The following is a 19,166-nucleotide window of genomic DNA, read 5'->3' on the forward strand; positions in this document are numbered from 1 at the left end:
CTGAGCACAGCGTGGTACACAGCGACTGACACCCCCGACTGTAATAGTATAATACTACACCCAGCACAGGTCACCATCTACTACTATAACCTACACACCCTCACAGCTGAGCACAGGGTGGTACACAGCGACTGACACCCCCGACTGTAATAGTATAATACTACACCCAGCACAGGTCACCATCTAGTACTATAGCCTACACACCCTCACAGCTGAGCACAGCGTGGTACACAGCGACTGACACCCCCGACTGTAATAGTATAATACTACACCCAGCACAGGTCACCATCTACTACTATAACCTACACACCCTCACAGCTGAGCACAGCGTGGTACACAGCGACTGACACCCCCGACTGTAATAGTATAATACTACACCCAGCACAGGTCACCATCTACTACTATAACCTACACACCCTCACAGCTGAGCACAGCGTGGTACACAGCGACTGACACCCCCGACTGTAATAGTATAATACTACACCCAGCACAGGTCACCATCTACTACTATAACCTATACACCCTCACAGCTGAGCACAGCGTGGTACACAGCGACTGACACCCCCGACTGTAATAGTATAATACTGCCCCCAGCACAGGTCACCATCTACTACTATAGCCTATACACCCTCACAGCTGAGCACAGCGTGGTACACAGCAACTGACACCTCCGACTGTAATATTATAATACTACACCCAGCACAGGTCACCATCTACTACTATAACCTACACACCCTCACAGCTGAGCACAGCGTGGTACACAGCGACTGACACCCCCGACTGTAATAGTATAATACTACACCCAGCACAGGTCACCATCTACTACTATAACCTATACACCCTCACAGCTGAGCACAGCGTGGTACACAGCGACTGACACCCCCGACTGTAATAGTATAATACTACACCCAGCACAGGTCACCATCTACTACTATAACCTATACACCCTCACAGCTGAGCACAGCGTGGTACACAGCGACTGACACCTCCGACTGTAATAGTATAATACTACACCCAGCACAGGTCACCATCTACTACTATAACCTACACACCCTCACAGCTGAGCACAGCGTGGTACACAGCGACTGACACCCCCGACTGTAATAGTATAATACTACACCCAGCACAGGTCACCATCTACTACTATAACCTACACACCCTCACAGCTGAGCACAGCGTGGTACACAGCGACTGACACCCCCGACTGTAATAGTATAATACTACACCCAGCACAGGTCACCATCTACTACTATAACCTATACACCCTCACAGCTGAGCACAGGGTGGTACACAGCGACTGACACCCCCGACTGTAATAGTATAATACTACACCCAGCACAGGTCACCATCTACTACTATAACCTACACACCCTCACAGCTGAGCACAGGGTGGTACACAGCGACTGACACCCCCGACTGTAATAGTATAATACTACACCCAGCACAGGTCACCATCTACTACTATAACCTACACACCCTCACAGCTGAGCACAGGGTGGTACACAGCGACTGACACCCCCGACTGTAATAGTATAATACTACACCCAGCACAGATCACCATCTACTACTATAACCTACACACCCTCACAGCTGAGCACAGGGTGGTACACAGCGACTGACACCCCCGACTGTAATAGTATAATACTACACCCAGCACAGGTCACCATCTACTACTATAGCCTACACACCCTCACAGCTGAGCACAGCGTGGTACACAGCGACTGACACCCCCGACTGTAATAGTATAATACTACACCCAGCACAGGTCACCATCTACTACTATAGCCTATACACCCTCACAGCTGAGCACAGCGTGGTACACAGCGACTGACACCCCCGACTGTAATAGTATAATACTACACCCAGCACAGGTCACCATCTACTACTATAACCTACACACCCTCACAGCTGAGCACAGGGTGGTACACAGCGACTGACACCTCCGACTGTAATAGTATAATACTACACCCAGCACAGGTCACCATCTACTACTATAACCTACACACCCTCACAGCTGAGCACAGGGTGGTACACAGCGACTGACACCCCCGACTGTAATAGTATAATACTACACCCAGCACAGATCACCATCTACTACTATAACCTATACACCCTCACAGCTGAGCACAGCGTGGTACACAGCGACTGACACCCCCGACTGTAATAGTATAATACTACACCCAGCACAGGTCACCATCTACTACTATAACCTACACACCCTCACAGCTGAGCACAGGGTGGTACACAGCGACTGACATCCCCGACTGTAATAGTATAATACTACACCCAGCACAGGTCACCATCTACTACTATAACCTACACACCCTCACAGCTGAGCACAGCGTGGTACACAGCGACTGACACCTCCGACTGTAATAGTATAATACTACACCCAGCACAGGTCACCATCTACTACTATAACCTACACACCCTCACAGCTGAGCACAGCGTGGTACACAGCGACTGACACCCCCGACTGTAATAGTATAATACTGCCCCCAGCACAGGTCACCATCTACTACTATAACCTACACACCCTCACAGCTGAGCACAGCGTGGTACACAGCGACTGACACCCCCGACTGTAATAGTATAATACTACACCCAGCACAGGTCACCATCTACTACTATAACCTACACACCCTCACAGCTGAGCACAGCGTGGTACACAGCGACTGACACCCCCGACTGTAATAGTATAATACTACACCCAGCACAGGTCACCATCTTCTACTATAACCTATACACCCTCACAGCTGAGCACAGCGTGGTACACAGCGACTGACACCCCCGACTGTAATAGTATAATACTACACCCAGCACAGGTCACCATCTACTACTATAACCTACACACCCTCACAGCTGAGCACAGCGTGGTACACAGCGACTGACACCCCCGACTGTAATAGTATAATACTACACCCAGCACAGGTCACCATCTACTACTATAACCTATACACCCTCACAGCTGAGTACAGCGTGGTACACAGCGACTGACACCCCCGACTGTAATAGTATAATACTACACCCAGCACAGGTCACCATCTACTACTATAACCTACACACCCTCACAGCTGAGCACAGCGTGGTACACAGCGACTGACACCCCCGACTGTAATAGTATAATACTACACCCAGCACAGGTCACCATCTACTACTATAGCCTACACACCCTCACAGCTGAGCACAGCGTGGTACACAGCGACTGACACCCCCGACTGTAATAGTATAATACTACACCCAGCACAGGTCACCATCTACTACAATAATCTACACACCCTCACAGCTGAGCACAGGGTGGTACACAGCGACTGACACCTCCGACTGTAATAGTATAATACTACACCCAGCACAGGTCACCATCTACTACTATAACCTACACACCCTCACAGCTGAGCACAGGGTGGTACACAGCGACTGACACCCCCGACTGTAATAGTATAATACTACACCCAGCACAGGTCACCATCTACTACTATAACCTACACACCCTCACAGCTGAGCACAGGGTGGTACACAGCGACTGACACCTCCGACTGTAATATTATAATAGTACACCCAGCACAGGTCACCATCTACTACTATAACCTACACACCCTCACAGCTGAGCACAGCGTGGTACACAGCGACTGACACCTCCGACTGTAATAGTATAATACTACACCCAGCACAGGTCACCATCTACTACTATAACCTACACACCCTCACAGCTGAGCACAGGGTGGTACACAGCGACTGACACCCCCGACTGTAATAGTATAATACTACACCCAGCACAGGTCACCATCTACTACTATAACCTACACACCCTCACAGCTGAGCACAGGGTGGTACACAGCAACTGACACCTCCGACTGTAATATTATAATACTACACCCAGCACAGGTCACCATCTACTACTATAACCTACACACCCTCACAGCTGAGCACAGGGTGGTACACAGCGACTGACACCCCCGACTGTAATATTATAATACTACACCCAGCACAGGTCACCATCTACTACTATAACCTACACACCCTCACAGCTGAGCACAGCGTGGTACACAGCGACTGACACCTCCGACTGTAATAGTATAATACTACACCCAGCACAGGTCACCATCTACTACTATAACCTACACACCCTCACAGCTGAGTACAGCGTGGTACACAGCGACTGACACCCCCGACTGTAATAGTATAATACTACACCCAGCACAGGTCACCATCTACTACTATAATCTATACACCCTCACAGCTGAGCACAGGGTGGTACACAGCGACTGACACCCCCGACTGTAATAGTATAATACTACACCCAGCACAGGTCACCATCTACTACTATAACCTACACACCCTCACAGCTGAGCACAGAGTGGTACACAGCGACTGACACCCCCGACTGTAATAGTATAATACTACACCCAGCACAGGTCACCATCTACTACTATAACCTACACACCCTCACAGCTGAGCACAGCGTGGTACACAGCGACTGACACCCCCGACTGTAATAGTCTAATACTACACCCAGCACAGATCACCATCTACTACTATAACCTATACACCCTCACAGCTGAGTACAGGGTGGTACACAGCGACTGACACCCCCGACTGTAATAGTATAATACTACACCCAGCACAGGTCACCATCTACTACTATAACCTATACACCCTCACAGCTGAGCACAGCGTGGTACACAGCGACTGACACCCCCGACTGTAATAGTATAATACTACACCCAGCACAGGTCACCATCTACTACTATAACCTACACACCCTCACAGCTGAGCACAGGGTGGTACACAGCGACTGACACCCCCGACTGTAATAGTATAATACTACACCCAGCACAGGTCACCATCTACTACTATAACCTATACACCCTCACAGCTGAGCACAGGGTGGTACACAGCGACTGACACCCCCGACTGTAATAGTATAATACTACACCCAGCACAGGTCACCATCTACTACTATAACCTACACACCCTCACAGCTGAGCACAGCGTGGTACACAGCGACTGACACCCCCGACTGTAATAGTATAATACTACACCCAGCACAGGTCACCATCTACTACTATAACCTACACACCCTCACAGCTGAGCACAGCGTGGTACACAGCGACTGACACCTCCGACTGTAATAGTATAATACTACACCCAGCACAGGTCACCATCTACTACTATAGCCTACACACCCTCACAGCTGAGCACAGCGTGGTACACAGCGACTGACACCCCCGACTGTAATAGTATAATACTACACCCAGCACAGGTCACCATCTACTACTATAACCTACACACCCTCACAGCTGAGCACAGGGTGGTACACAGCGACTGACACCCCCGACTGTAATAGTATAATACTACACCCAGCACAGGTCACCATCTACTACTATAACCTACACACCCTCACAGCTGAGCACAGCGTGGTACACAGCGACTGACACCTCCGACTGTAATAGTATAATACTACACCCAGCACAGGTCACCATCTACTACTATAACCTACACACCCTCACAGCTGAGCACAGCGTGGTACACAGCGACTGACACCCCCGACTGTAATAGTATAATACTACACCCAGCACAGGTCACCATCTACTACTATAGCCTACACACCCTCACAGCTGAGCACAGCGTGGTACACAGCGACTGACACCCCCGACTGTAATAGTATAATACTACACCCAGCACAGGTCACCATCTACTACTATAACCTATACACCCTCACAGCTGAGCACAGGGTGGTACACAGCGACTGACACCCCCGACTGTAATAGTATAATACTACACCCAGCACAGGTCACCATCTACTACTATAACCTACACACCCTCACAGCTGAGCACAGGGTGGTACACAGCGACTGACACCCCCGACTGTAATAGTATAATACTACACCCAGCACAGGTCACCATCTACTACTATAACCTACACACCCTCACAGCTGAGCACAGCGTGGTACACAGCGACTGACACCCCCGACTGTAATAGTATAATACTACACCCAGCACAGGTCACCATCTACTACTATAACCTACACACCCTCACAGCTGAGCACAGGGTGGTACACAGCGACTGACACCTCCGACTGTAATAGTATAATACTACACCCAGCACAGGTCACCATCTACTACTATAACCTACACACCCTCACAGCTGAGCACAGAGTGGTACACAGCGACTGACACCCCCGACTGTAATAGTATAATACTTCACCCAGCACAGGTCACCATCTACTACTATAACCTACACACCCTCACAGCTGAGCACAGGGTGGTACACAGCGACTGACACCCCCGACTGTAATAGTATAATACTACACCCAGCACAGGTCACCATCTACTACTATAACCTATACACCCTCACAGCTGGGCACAGCGTGGTACACAGCGACTGACACCCCCGACTGTAATAGTATAATACTACACCCAGCACAGGTCACCATCTACTACTATAACCTACACACCCTCACAGCTGAGCACAGAGTGGTACACAGCGACTGACACCCCCGACTGTAATAGTATAATACTACACCCAGCACAAGTCACCATCTGCCACAATAACCTATACACCATACGTGGACGTATACAGGGACGTGGAGGGGCGCCACCCTATTCGGAGCCCATCTATTGGGCACAGTGGATGCGTGCAGCGAGAGGTGGCTATGGCTGGGGAGGACTTGGCACATTCAGTGCTTGTAACCATGTTCCCTGGCAGATTACTGCCGATCCTGTGACCTCATCCGATGATGACAACACGCCTGACAATAAAGAGTCGGCAGAGTTGTCAGAGTCAGCATCGAGGCCCCGCTCACCTGAGTGCAGACAGGATCTGCGTGCACCATCTCTTCCAGGCCTGTGGACATAAGTACAATCATCAGACATGGCGGACGGAGCAGCAGGGTGCGCCATTACACCGCAGGGTGCGCCATCACACCACAGGGCTCATCCTCACCTTCTCATTCATCGTCTTATGGTTTTTCTTTGTCTTTTTCAGAAATTGTTTGAGGCTCCCGGACGACATGTATTCTGTGATGAAAATCACCTGTCCGGATAAGAGGCGTGAAAATGGTTGTCAGCAAAGATAATGGGGTTGTCAGGAGTCCAGGGACCTGTAATACAGCTGCAGGACGGGCACCAGGATACGTGAGGGCTGTACATAACAGCGACACCTATGGACAGCGCCCCAGAGAGACACATGGTGCCAATGCGTGCACCAAGGAGGTAAACTCACTATACAAGCCAGCAGAGGGGGCAGCAGTGAGGAGCAGAAGTGGGGAGGCAGCAGTGAGGAGCAGAAGTGGGGAGGCAGCAGTGAGGAGCAGAAGTGGGGAGGCAGCAGTGAGGAGCAGAAGTGGGGAGGCAGCAGTGGGGAGCAGAAGTGGGGAGGCAGCAGTGGGGAGGCAGCAGTGAGGAGCAGAAGTGGGGAGGCAGCAGTGGGGAGGCAGCAGTGAGGAGCAGAAGTGGGGAGGCAGCAGTGAGGAGCAGAAGTGGGGGGACAGCAGTGGGGGAGGCAGCAGTGGGGGAGGCAGCAGTGGGGGAGGCAGCAGTGGGGGAGGCAGCAGTGGGGGAGGCAGCAGTGGGGGAGGCAGCAGTGGGGGGCAGCAGCAGTGAGGGGCAGCAGTGAGGAGCAGAAGTGGGGAGGCAGCAGTGAGGAGCAGAAGTGGGGAGGCAGCAGTGAGGAGCAGAAGTGGGGAGGCAGCAGTGAGGAGCAGAAGTGGGGGGACAGCAGTGGGGAGGCAGCAGTGGGGGAGGCAGCAGTGGGGGAGGCAGCAGTGGGGGAGGCAGCAGTGGGGGAGGCAGCAGTGGGGGAGGCAGCAGTGGGGGAGGCAGCAGTGGGGGAGGCAGCAGTGGGGGAGGCAGCAGTGGGGGAGGCAGCAGTGGGGGAGGCAGCAGTGGGGGAGGCAGCAGTGGGGGAGGCAGCAGTGGGGGGCAGCAGCAGTGAGGGGCAGCAGTGAGGAGCAGCAGTGAGGAGCAGAAGTGGGGAGGCAGCAGTGAGGAGCAGAAGTGGGGAGGCAGCAGTGAGGAGCAGAAGTGGGGAGGCAGCAGTGAGGAGCAGAAGTGGGGAGGCAGCAGTGGGGGAGGCAGCAGTGGGGGAGGCAGCAGTGGGGGAGGCAGCAGTGGGGGAGGCAGCAGTGGGGGAGGCAGCAGTGGGGGAGGCAGCAGTGGGGGAGGCAGCAGTGGGGGAGGCAGCAGTGGGGGGCAGCAGCAGTGAGGGGCAGCAGCAGTGAGGGGCAGCAGTGAGGGGCAGCAGTGAGGGGCAGCAGTGAGGGGCAGCAGTGAGGGGCAGCAGTGAGGGGCAGCAGTGGGGGAGGCAGCAGTGAGGGGCAGCAGTGGGGGAGGCAGCAGTGAGGAGGCAGCAGTGAGGGGCAGCAGTGAGGGGCAGCAGTGAGGGAGGCAGCAGTGAGGGAGGCAGCAGTGAGGGAGGCAGCAGTGGGGGAGGCAGCAGTGAGGGGCAGCAGTGAGGGGCAGCAGTGAGGGAGGCAGCAGTGAGGGAGGCAGCAGTGAGGGAGGCAGCAGTGAGGGAGGCAGCAGTGAGGGAGGCAGCAGTGAGGGAGGCAGCAGTGAGGGAGGCAGCAGTGAGGGAGGCAGCAGTGAGGGAGGCAGCAGTGAGGGAGGCAGCAGTGAGGGAGGCAGCAGTGAGGGAGGCAGCAGTGAGGGAGGCAGCAGTGGGGGAGGCAGCAGTGGGGGAGGCAGCAGTGGGGGAGGCAGCAGTGGGGGAGGCAGCAGTGGGGGAGGCAGCAGTGGGGGAGGCAGCAGTGGGGGAGGCAGCAGTGGGGGAGGCAGCAGTGGGGGAGGCAGCAGTGGGGGAGGCAGCAGTGGGGGAGGCAGCAGTGGGGGAGGCAGCAGTGGGGAGGCAGCAGTGGGGAGGCAGCAGTGCAGACATTCATTATAGGGTAACTGAACCTTAAATGTTTTTTTTTCCATGAAAGTTAATTGCCTGCAGATTGGTGGGGTCCAAGTCCTGTAACAGCCACCGATTGCTTAGCAGCCCCCCCTGAAAAGCACGCAGCTCCTGTCTGAGTTCGCACATACAGCGAGGTACGGATTCAATAGAAAGCATAACCTTCGTAGTTATCGAGCATTTGGTGGAAATCTCAGGACCCGGACCACCACAGATCTGCAGGCAACAAATTTAAAATGAAGTTACTCCGCAAATCAAGCTTCGGCTGAGGAGCTGAGGCACATGGTGACCTGTGTGTACAGTGTACATAGGGCGACCCACATTCACACACATCGGGGGACACGCGGACAGATGGCAGGGACTCACCCTCGCTCTGTTCTCCTTCACGTCCGCCCAATACTTGTGGAACTTGACAATGTTGAGATGTTCCAACTGGATGAGATTATCAAACACGGCCTTCACCTTGTCCTGGAAGAGACATCACCAGAGAACACGTCAACCAACCTGAGCCACCCCAACATTACCAGGACCACCTCACCAGAGACACCCACATCATTACTTATACTCATGGTCTGGCTCTTTAAGTATACAGCAGAAATATTCCCAGAAATGAACCAGAAGTGAACAGAAGGTACGACTGACCACTTTTATTAAATGTACTAAATTTCTTTCTCTTCGTCTCACCATGCTGTCTTACGCTTAACAGTTTTGGCTCCATTACTCCTCACTCTCCTTCAATATCTGCATACCCCAGCACCCTCTAACCAAATAATAATCTATTCTTCCCTCTTGCCCCCCCACCTGACCTCCTCCTCAACATCACATCTCTCCTACATAAAACAAGCCGGCCACTCTCTGCTTCTCCTCACCGCTGGCGACATACCTCCCAATCCTGGCCCCCAAGGCTCATACCTCCCATTATTTCCCCCTATCGCTCCAAACCCAATATCAACACCCGAAATCTCGCCCACTTCAAATCCGTGCCCCTGACGCCCACCACCCTGCTCCCTCTCTCTGGATCACTCTGGAATTCCCACTGCATCTGCAATAAACTCCATATGATTCACAACCACTTTACCTCTTGTAATTTTTCCTTCTTAGGCCTCAGCGAAACATGTCTGACACCCTCCGACACCGCCTCCCCTGCTGCACTATGCTATGGCAGCCTCCACTTCACCCACACTCCTCGCCCTGGCAACAGACACTTGTGCACTTGACCCCATCCCATCTCCTCCCCAACCTCACCACCACACTTATCCCATCCTAAACCCATCTCTTCAGCCTATCACTAACTTCTGGTACCTTCCCCTCTGCTTTCAAGCATGCCACAATCACACCTATCCTCAAAAAGCTATCTCTTGACCCAATCGGTATGTCCAGCTATCGCCCCATATCTTTGCTCCCATTTGCTTCCAAACTCCTTGAGCAGCACGTCCATGCTGAACTTTACTATCACTTTGCATCTAACGCACTCTTCAACAACCTACAATCTGGCTTCCATCCCCATTATTCCACACAGTTGACCACTGCCTCCTACTACAGATCCTCTCTTCCTTTGGTGTCAAAGACCTCAACCTATCCTGGATCTCCTCATACCTTTCCAACCGCACGTTTGGAGTTTCCCACTCCCACACTACCTCCTCATCCCATCTTCTCTCTGTTGGAGTCCCCCAAGGCTCTGTTCTAGGACCCCTACTCTTCTCAATCTATATACTTGGTCTGGGACAACTCAAAGTCCTATGGATTCGAGTACCACCTTTATGCTGATGACACTGAGATCTATCTCTCTGGCCCAGACGTCACCTCTCTGCTGTCCAGAATCCCGGTGTGTCTATCAGCCATATCCTCCTTCTCCTCTCGCTTCCACAAACTCAATGTGGACAATTCTGAACTCATCATCTTTCCCCCATCTCATAGATCTTCCTTACCTGCTCTATCACAATCAATGAAATCACACTTTCCCCTGTCCAGGAAATCCGCTGCCTCGGAGTAACCCTGGACTCTGCCCTGTCCTTCAAACCGCACATCCAAGCTCTCGCCACCTCCAGTTCAAAAATATCTCCAGAATCCGTCAATTTCCTCAACCCTCACTCTACCAAAATGCTTGTGCATGCCCTCATCATCTCCTGCCTCGACTACTGCAACATCCTCCTCTGTGGCCTACCTTCTAACATTCTTGCACCCCTCCAGTCCGTCCTTAACTCTGCTGCCCAACTAATTCATTTCTCTCCTCGCTAAACTCCCGCTTCTTCCCTCCACAGGCTCCCAATTTCCCAGCGTATCCAGTTTAAACTACTAACACTGATCTACAAAGCCATCCATAACCTTTCTCCTCCTTATATCTCTGAACTAATCTCCTGATATCTTCCCTCACGTAATCTCCGGTCCTCCCAAGACCTCCTTCTCTCCTCCACACTTATTCGCTCCTCACCCAACCGCCTCCAACACTTCTCCCGAATATCCCCCATCCTCTGGAATTCTTTGCCCCAATACGTCCGACTATCAACCACATTCGGATCCTTCAGACGGAACATGAAAACCCACCTCTTCAGGAAAGCCTACAGCCTGCACTGACCCCGCTCCCTCCTCACCACTACTGAAGCTACCGCCTCACCAACACCGGAGCTCCTGCAACCCTCAACCTACTGTCTCCTTCCCCACCATCCTGTAGAATGTAAGCCGGCAAGGGCAGGGTCCTCGCCCCTCTGTATCAGTCTGTAATTGTTAGTTTGTTTACTGTAAGTGATATCTGTAACTTGTATGTAACCCCTTCTCATGTACAGCACCATGGAATCAACGGTGCTATAGAAATAAATAATAATTACCAGGACCACCCCACCAGAGACCCCACATCATTACAAGGACCACCACACCAGAGACCCCACATCATTACCAGGACCACCCCACCAGAGACCCCACATCATAACCAGGACCACCCCATCATTACCAGGACCACCCCACCAGAGACCCAACATCATTACCAGGGCCACCCCACCAGAGACCCCACATCATTACCAGGACCACTCCACATCATTACCAGGACCACCCCACCAGAGACCCAACATCATTACAAGGACCACCACACCAGAGACCCCACATCATTACAAGGACCACCCCACCAGAGACCCCACATCATAACCAGGACCACCCCATCATTACCAGGACCACCCCACCAGAGACCCAACATCATTACCAGGGCCACCCCACCAGAGACCCCCATCATTACCAGGACCACCCCACATCATTACCAGGACCACGCCACCAGAGACCCCACATCATTACCAGGGCCACCCCACCAGAGACCTCACATCATTACAGGACCACCCCATCATTACCAGGACCACCCCACCAGAGACACCACATCATTTCCACGACCACCCCACTAGAGACCCCGTACCCACCTCCTGCAGCTTGAAGTTCTTCCTTTCAGAGAACTGCACCTCGTTCCAGACCACCTCCACCCCTTCTTCAGTGTCCATGGCGAGGTAGGCGCTGTCGATGCCGGGCACATTTCGCTGGTTCACCTGCAGGGGGCGACACCATTCACACTGTTCAGTTCCTGCCATATGTGAATTGATCTTACTACAGTCAGCAGCTGCTGCCAGAGGGGTGTCCGGCCCCCCAGGCAAGGCGGAGGAAATAGCGTACATCGATGGTGGCACCGTGTGATTGGAGGACGCCGCTGGCAAATGTGCGAGGTGTCCTACTGCCTTACAGATCTCCACCGGTGCCATATACAGAGACGCTCCACAAGAGAGGGGTCCCGAGCCTCTGCAGGAGTAATCAGAGGGGTTCTGGATAACATAGAAGGGAAAACACAAATAATGATGACGCAAGGAGGATCAGCCGCCCCAGACACTGAGCCGCTGCAATACCGGGCCATGAACAGGAGGGGCGCTGTGTCCACAGATAACAGTAGAGCCTTCTAACATAGGCTGTGCCCCTAAAGGGTTACATTTCATACAGCGTCCATAAAGTAATGATAAAGAAGCGCTGCAGCAGCCCGCCGACACCTACGGGGTATAGCCTCCGGCACACAGACGTCAAGGGGATGGAGAAGCGGATGCAGGACAGCAGCACAGAGGACAGAAAACTGCACATCAGAAGCAGAGAAGCGGCCGAGGAGGGAGACGGCCGCTGAGTCAGGAGGCGATGGAGTCGAGCCAGCCACGATCAGCCCGCACCAGTCACATGACACAGGAGAGAGGAGCCATGAGGAGGAGGAGGCCGCAGCCAGGAGGAGACCACAGCCAGGAGGGCTAGGGAGGAGGAGGAGGCCGCAGCCAGGAGCGCAAGGGAGGAGGAGGCTGCGGCCAGGAGGGCTAGGGAGGAGGGAGAGGCCGCCGCAGCCAGGAGGAGGAGGCTGCAGCCAGGAGGGCTAGGGAGAAGGCCGCAGTCAGTAGGAAGAGGCCGCAGCCAGGAGGGGGAGGAGGCAGCCAGGAGGAGGAGGCCACCGCAGCCAGGAAGGCTAGGAAGGAGGGGAAGGCCGCCGCAGCCAGGAAGAGGCTGCAGCCAGGAGAGCTAGGGAGGAGGGGGAGGCCGCAGCCAGGAGGAGGAGGCCGCAGCCAGGAGAGCTAGGGAGGAGGGGGAGGCCGCAGCCAGGAGGAGGAGGCCGCAACTAGGAGGGCTAGGGAGGAGGAGGAGGCCGCCACAGCCCGGAGGAGGCCGCAGCCAGGAGGGCTAGGGAGGAGGGGGGAGGCCGCCACAGCGGGGAGGAGGCCGCAGCCAGGAGAGCTAGGGAGGAGGGGGTAGGCCGCAACCAGGAGGGCTAGGGAGGAGGAGGCCGCCACAGCCAGGAGGGCTAGGGAAGCCGCCACAGCCAGGAGGAGGAGGCCACAGCCGCAGCCAGGAGGGCTAGGGAGGAGGGGGAAGGCCACAGCCGCAGCCAGGAGGGCTAGGGAGGAGGGGGAAGGCCACAGCCGCAGCCAGGAGGGCTAGGGAGGAGGGGGAAGGCCACAGCCGCAGCCAGGAGGGCTAGGGAGGAGGGGGAAGGCCACAGCCGCAGCCAGGAGGGCTAGGGAGGAGGGGGAAGGCCACAGCCGCAGCCAGGAGGGCTAGGGAGGAGGGGGGGAGGCCACAGCCGCAGCCAGGAGAGCTAGAGAGGAGGGGGAGGCCGCAGCCAGGAGGAGGAGGAGGCCGCAACCAGGAGGAGGAGGCCGCCACAGCCAGGAGGGCTAGGGAAGCCGCCACAGCCAAGAGGAGGCTGCAGCCAGGAGGGCTAGGGAGGATGGGGAGGCTGCAGCCAGGAGGAGGGGGGAGGCTGCAGCCGGGAGGGCTAGGGAGGAGGGGGAGGCCGCCACAGCCAGGGGGGCTAGGGAAGCCGCCACAGCCAGGAGAGCTAGGGAGGAGGGGGAGGCCGCAGCCAGGAGGAGGAGGCCGCAACAAGGAGGGCTAGGGAGGAGGAGGAGGCCGCAGCCGGGAGGGCTAGGGAGGAGGGGGAGGCCGCAGCCAGGAGGGCTAGGGAGGAGGGGGAGGCCGCTGCAGCCAGGAGGGCTAGGGAGGAGGGGGAGGCCGCTGCAGCCAGGAGGAGGAGGAGGCTGCGGCCAGGAGAGCTAGGAAGGAGGGGGAGGCCGCCGCAGGCAGGAGGAGGCCGCAGACAGGAGGGCTAAGGAGGAGGGGGAGGCCGCAGCCAGGAGGGCTAGGGAGGAGGAGGCCGCTGCAGCCAGGAGGAGGAGGCTGCGGCGGCCAGAAGGGCTAGGGAGGAGGGGGAGGCCGCCGCAGCCAGGAGGAGGCCGCAGCCAAGAGGGCTAGGGAGGAGGGGGAGGCCGCAGCCAGGAGGATGAGGAGGCCTCAGCCAGGAAAGCTGAGGAGGAGGGGGAGGCCGCAGCCAGGAGGATGAGGAGGAGGCCGCAGCCAGGAGGATGAGGAGGAGGCCGCAGCCAGGAGGATGAGGAGGAGGCCGCAGCCAAGAGGAGGAGGCCGCAGCCAAGAGGAGGAGGCCGCAGCCAAGAGGAGGAGGCCGCAGCCAAGAGGAGGAGGCCGCAGCCAAGAGGATGAGGCCGCAGCCAAGAGGATGAGGCCGCAGCCAAGAGGATGAGGCCGCAGCCAAGAGGATGAGGCCGCAGCCAAGAGGATGAGGCCGCAGCCAAGAGGATGAGGCCGCAGCCAAGAGGATGAGGCCGCAGCCAAGAGGATGAGGCCGCAGCCAGGAGGATGAGGCCGCAGCCAGGAGGATGAGGAGGAGGCCGCAGCCAGGAGGATGAGGAGGAGGCCGCAGCCAGGAGGATGAGGAGGAGGCCGCAGCCAGGAGGATGAGGAGGAGGCCGCAGCCAGGAGGATGAGGAGGAGGCCGCAGCCAGGAGGATGAGGAGGAGGCCGCAGCCAGGAGGATGAGGAGGAGGCCGCAGCCAGGAGGATGAGGAGGAGGCCGCAGCCAGGAGGATGAGGAGGAGGCCGCAGCCAGGAGGATGAGGAGGAGGCCGCAGCCAGGAGGATGAGGAGGAGGCCGCAGCCAGGAGGATGAGGAGGAGGCCGCAGCCAGGAGGGCTAGGGAGGAGGAGGAGGCCGCCGCAGCCAGGAGGAGGCGGCTGCAGCCAGGAGAGCTAGGGAGGAGGAGGGGGCCGCCGCAGCCAGGAGGAGGAGGAGGCTGCGGCCAGGAGGGCTAGGGAGGAGGAGAAGGCTGTTGCAGCAAAGAGGGCTAGGGAGGAGGAGGGGGCCGCCGCAGCCAGGAGGAGGAGGAGGCTGCGGCCAGGAGGGCTAGGGAGGAGGGGGAGACCGCCGCAGCCAGGAGGAGAGGAGGCTGCGGCCAGGAGGGCTAGGTAGGAGGGGGAGGCCACCGCCAGGGATGAGGATGACGGCACAGCCGCCAGAGACGAGGAAGACGCAGCCGCCAGGGACAAGAAGGAGGACGACGACGACGCGGCCGCCAGGGACAAGAAGGAGGACGACGACGACGCGGCCGCCAGGGACGAGGAGGAGGACGACGACGCGGCCGCCAGGGACGAGGAGGAGGACGACGACGCGGCCGCCAGGGACGAGGAGGAGGACGACGACGCGGCCGCCAGGGACGAGGAGGAGGACGACGACGCGGCCGCCAGGGACGAGGAGGAGGACGACGACGCGGCCGCCAGGGACGAGGAGGAGGACGACGACGCGGCCGCCAGGGACGAGGAGGAGGACGACGACGCGGCCGCCAGGGACGAGGACGACGACGCGGCCGCCAGGGACGAGGAGGAGGACGACGACGCGGCCGCCAGGGACGAGGAGGAGGACGACGACGCGGCCGCCAGGGACGAGGAGGAGGACGACGACGCGGCCGCCAGGGACGAGGAGGAGGACGACGACGCGGCCGCCAGGGACGAGGAGGAGGACGACGACGCTGCCGCCAGGGACGGGGAGGAGGACGACGACGCGGCCGCCAGGGACGGGGAGGAGGACGACGACGCGGCCACCAGGGACGGGGACGCGGCCGCCAGGGACGAGGAGGAGGACGACGACGCGGCCGCCAGGGACGAGGAGGAGGAGGGCTAGGGAGGAGGGGGAGACCGCCAGGGACGAGGAGGAGGATGACGCAGCTGTCAGGGACGAGGAGGACAAAGGCCAGAAAAAAGGGTAGTGGAAGACCACGTAAGGAGGGTCAGGGAGGAGGGTGCCACCTACAGGAGGGTAAGGGAGGAGATGGCGGAGCATGCTGCCCCGTGCCGGCGGGGGGGGGGGGGGGGGGGGGGGGGGGGAGCACAGACCAGCAGAATGAGAAGAACATAAGATACATGTCACCTCTTCTCGCCTCTTCTGCCAGCGCCCACATGGCGACTCCTCCAGGATCTCGGACTCGTCCTCACTCTCCTCCTCCTCTTCCTCTTGGGCTGGCACAGAAGGGGCACTCACTGGGGGCGACATGGAGACTGCACTGTCCAGTTTGGGGTCGGAGCCTGTACTGGGGGCCGCTTTATTATCCCCTTCAGACATTATGGTGGACTGGAGTCAAAAGAAGAAGGCACCTGAAAATGAGAAGAGGAGAGAAACATAAGAAGACACCAAACCGGGGACCCCTGGGGGAAAGTTACAGAAAGATCAGCACCACGCACGGGGGAGGGGCGGTATAGCATATAATGCACAGGGGGAGGGGCGGTATAGAATACAATGCACAGGGGGAGGGGCGGTATAGCAGATAATGCACAGGGGGAGGGGCGGTATAGCAGATAATGCACAGGGGGAGGGGCGGTATAGCAGATAATGCACAGGGGGAGGGGCGGTATAGCAGATAATGCACAGGGGGAGGGGCGGTATAGCATATAATGCACAGGGGGAGGGGCGGTATAGCATATAATGCACAGGGGGAGGGGCGGTATAGCATATAATGCACAGGGGGAGGGGCGGTATAGCATATAATGCACAGGGGGAGGGGCGGTATAGCATATAATGCACAGGGGGAGGGGCGGTATAGCATATAATGCACAGGGGGAGGGGCGGTATAGCATATAATGCACAGGGGGAGGGGCGGTATAGCATATAATGCACAGGGGGAGGGGCGGTATAGCATATAATGCACAGGGGGAGGGGCGGTATAGCATATAATGCACAGGGGGAGGGGCGGTATAGCATATAATGCACAGGGGGAGGGGCGGTATAGCATATAATGCACAGGGGGAGGGGCGGTATAGCATATAATGCACAGGGGGAGGGGCGGTATAGCATATAATGCACAGGGGGAGGGGCGGTATAGCATATAATGCACAGGGGGAGGGGCGGTATAGCATATAATGCACAGGGGGAGGGGCGGTATAGCATATAATGCACAGGGGGAGGGGCGGTATACTATATAATGCACAGGGGGAGGGGCGGTATACTATATAATGCACAGGGGGAGGGGCGGTATACTATATAATGCACAGGGGGAGGGGCGGTATAGCATATAATGCACAGGGGGAGGGGCGGTATACTATATAATGCACAGGGGGAGGGGCGGTATACTATATAATGTACAGGGGGAGGGGCGGTGTAGCATATAATGTAAAGGGGGAGGGGCGGTATAGTATATAATGCACAGGGGGAGGGGCGGTATAGTATATAATGCACAGGGGGAGGGGCGGTATACTATATAATGCACAGGGGGAGGGGCGGTATACTATATAATGCACAGGGGAGGGGCGGTATAGTATATAATGCACAGGGGGAGGGGCGGTATAGCATATAATGTACAGGGGAGGGGCGGTATACTATATAATGCACAGGGGGAGGGGCGGTATACTATATAATGCACAGGGGAGGGGCGGTATAGTATATAATGCACAGGGGGAGGGGCGGTATAGCATATAATGTACAGGGGAGGGGCGGTATAGCATATAATGTACAGGGGAGGGGCGGTATACTATATAATGTACAGGGGGAGGGGCGGTGTAGCATATAATGTAAAGGGGGAGGGGCGGTATAGTATATAATGCACAGGGGGAGGGGCGGTATAGTATATAATGCACAGGGGGAGGGGCGGTATACCGGGAGTGTGCGGAGGCTGCGCTCGTCCCTCAGGCTCCGGTCTCGGTCCCCGGGTCCCGGCTATATGGTGACAACCTGCGTCAGCTGAAGTACGGCGGCACGGGTGACGTCAGACGCACAGAACGTGTTACGTAGGTACCTGGGTGAGCTGGGCGGGGCCGGGATGTGGGCACGTACTTCCTGGTAGACGTATTGACGTAAGATCTTACTGGGCATACGTCATTACGTCTCAGTACTACGGCGTGCCGTACAGGTCACTTCTCTCCTGTTTCTGCGCTTGTGAAGTGGGCGTTGCTTTCTGCAGAGGGCGTGGTCTGACAGTGCGCGGTTTCTGTCCAAGCAAGAGACTCGTTTACAGCAATGCCAGAAAATGAAGTGTGTGGTGTCCATAGCGACCAGTTTCATCGGCCAATCACAGTGCGGCTGCTTGTTCATATTTTAATTTTATTTTTTTAACTTTAAAGGGGCCGCACACTACTAGGAGAAGCCTCATCCATCCGGGCTCCCCCCCCCCCCCGTATAAGCCCCTCACCCCCCCCCTCACCCCCCCCCGTGTATTATTACATGATGGGGTATGTCACAGGGTCCTACTGCTGGAGAACCCTCCATAGCACGGTCATCTGAAGAGGATTTGTTGCATTGATGGACGGATACAAGTTTGGTTTGCATTATATACCGTACGTTTTTGTAGTAAACTGATGAAGGGCGATACATGACTGAAACAACGGCAGTAAAATGACCTCTATAACACCCGTTGAGCACCAAGTTTATTAGCTCTATATTCCGATTTGGGACCCTACCCGGGCTCCCCCGTGTAACCCCCTCAACCCCGGGC

The 19,166-nt window shown here is 56.4% G+C and overlaps 1 protein-coding gene across 2 annotated transcripts in view; it reads right to left on the reverse strand.

Annotated features, from left to right (window-relative positions):
- Positions 1-18,541, reverse strand: part of NRBP1 (nuclear receptor binding protein 1) — a 95,805-nt gene extending 77,264 nt beyond the window's left edge. The window contains exons 1-6 of one of the 2 annotated variants that reach the window (XM_077291987.1): positions 18,332-18,541; positions 16,613-16,836; positions 12,298-12,420; positions 9,263-9,364; positions 6,947-7,036; positions 6,807-6,847 (exon numbers count right to left, since the gene is read on the reverse strand). In XM_077291987.1, the coding sequence (XP_077148102.1) occupies positions 6,807-6,847; positions 6,947-7,036; positions 9,263-9,364; positions 12,298-12,420; positions 16,613-16,804 (548 nt within the window). In that variant the 5' untranslated portion in view covers positions 16,805-16,836; positions 18,332-18,541. The remainder of the gene's footprint in view (positions 1-6,806; positions 6,848-6,946; positions 7,037-9,262; positions 9,365-12,297; positions 12,421-16,612; positions 16,837-18,331) is intronic. The other variant, XM_077291986.1, reaches the window with a different exon arrangement.
- Between the last annotated feature and the right edge of the window lie 625 nt (positions 18,542-19,166).

Source organism: Ranitomeya variabilis, chromosome 2 (assembly GCF_051348905.1).
Source record: "Ranitomeya variabilis isolate aRanVar5 chromosome 2, aRanVar5.hap1, whole genome shotgun sequence".
NCBI classification, from domain to species: domain Eukaryota; kingdom Metazoa; phylum Chordata; class Amphibia; order Anura; family Dendrobatidae; genus Ranitomeya; species Ranitomeya variabilis.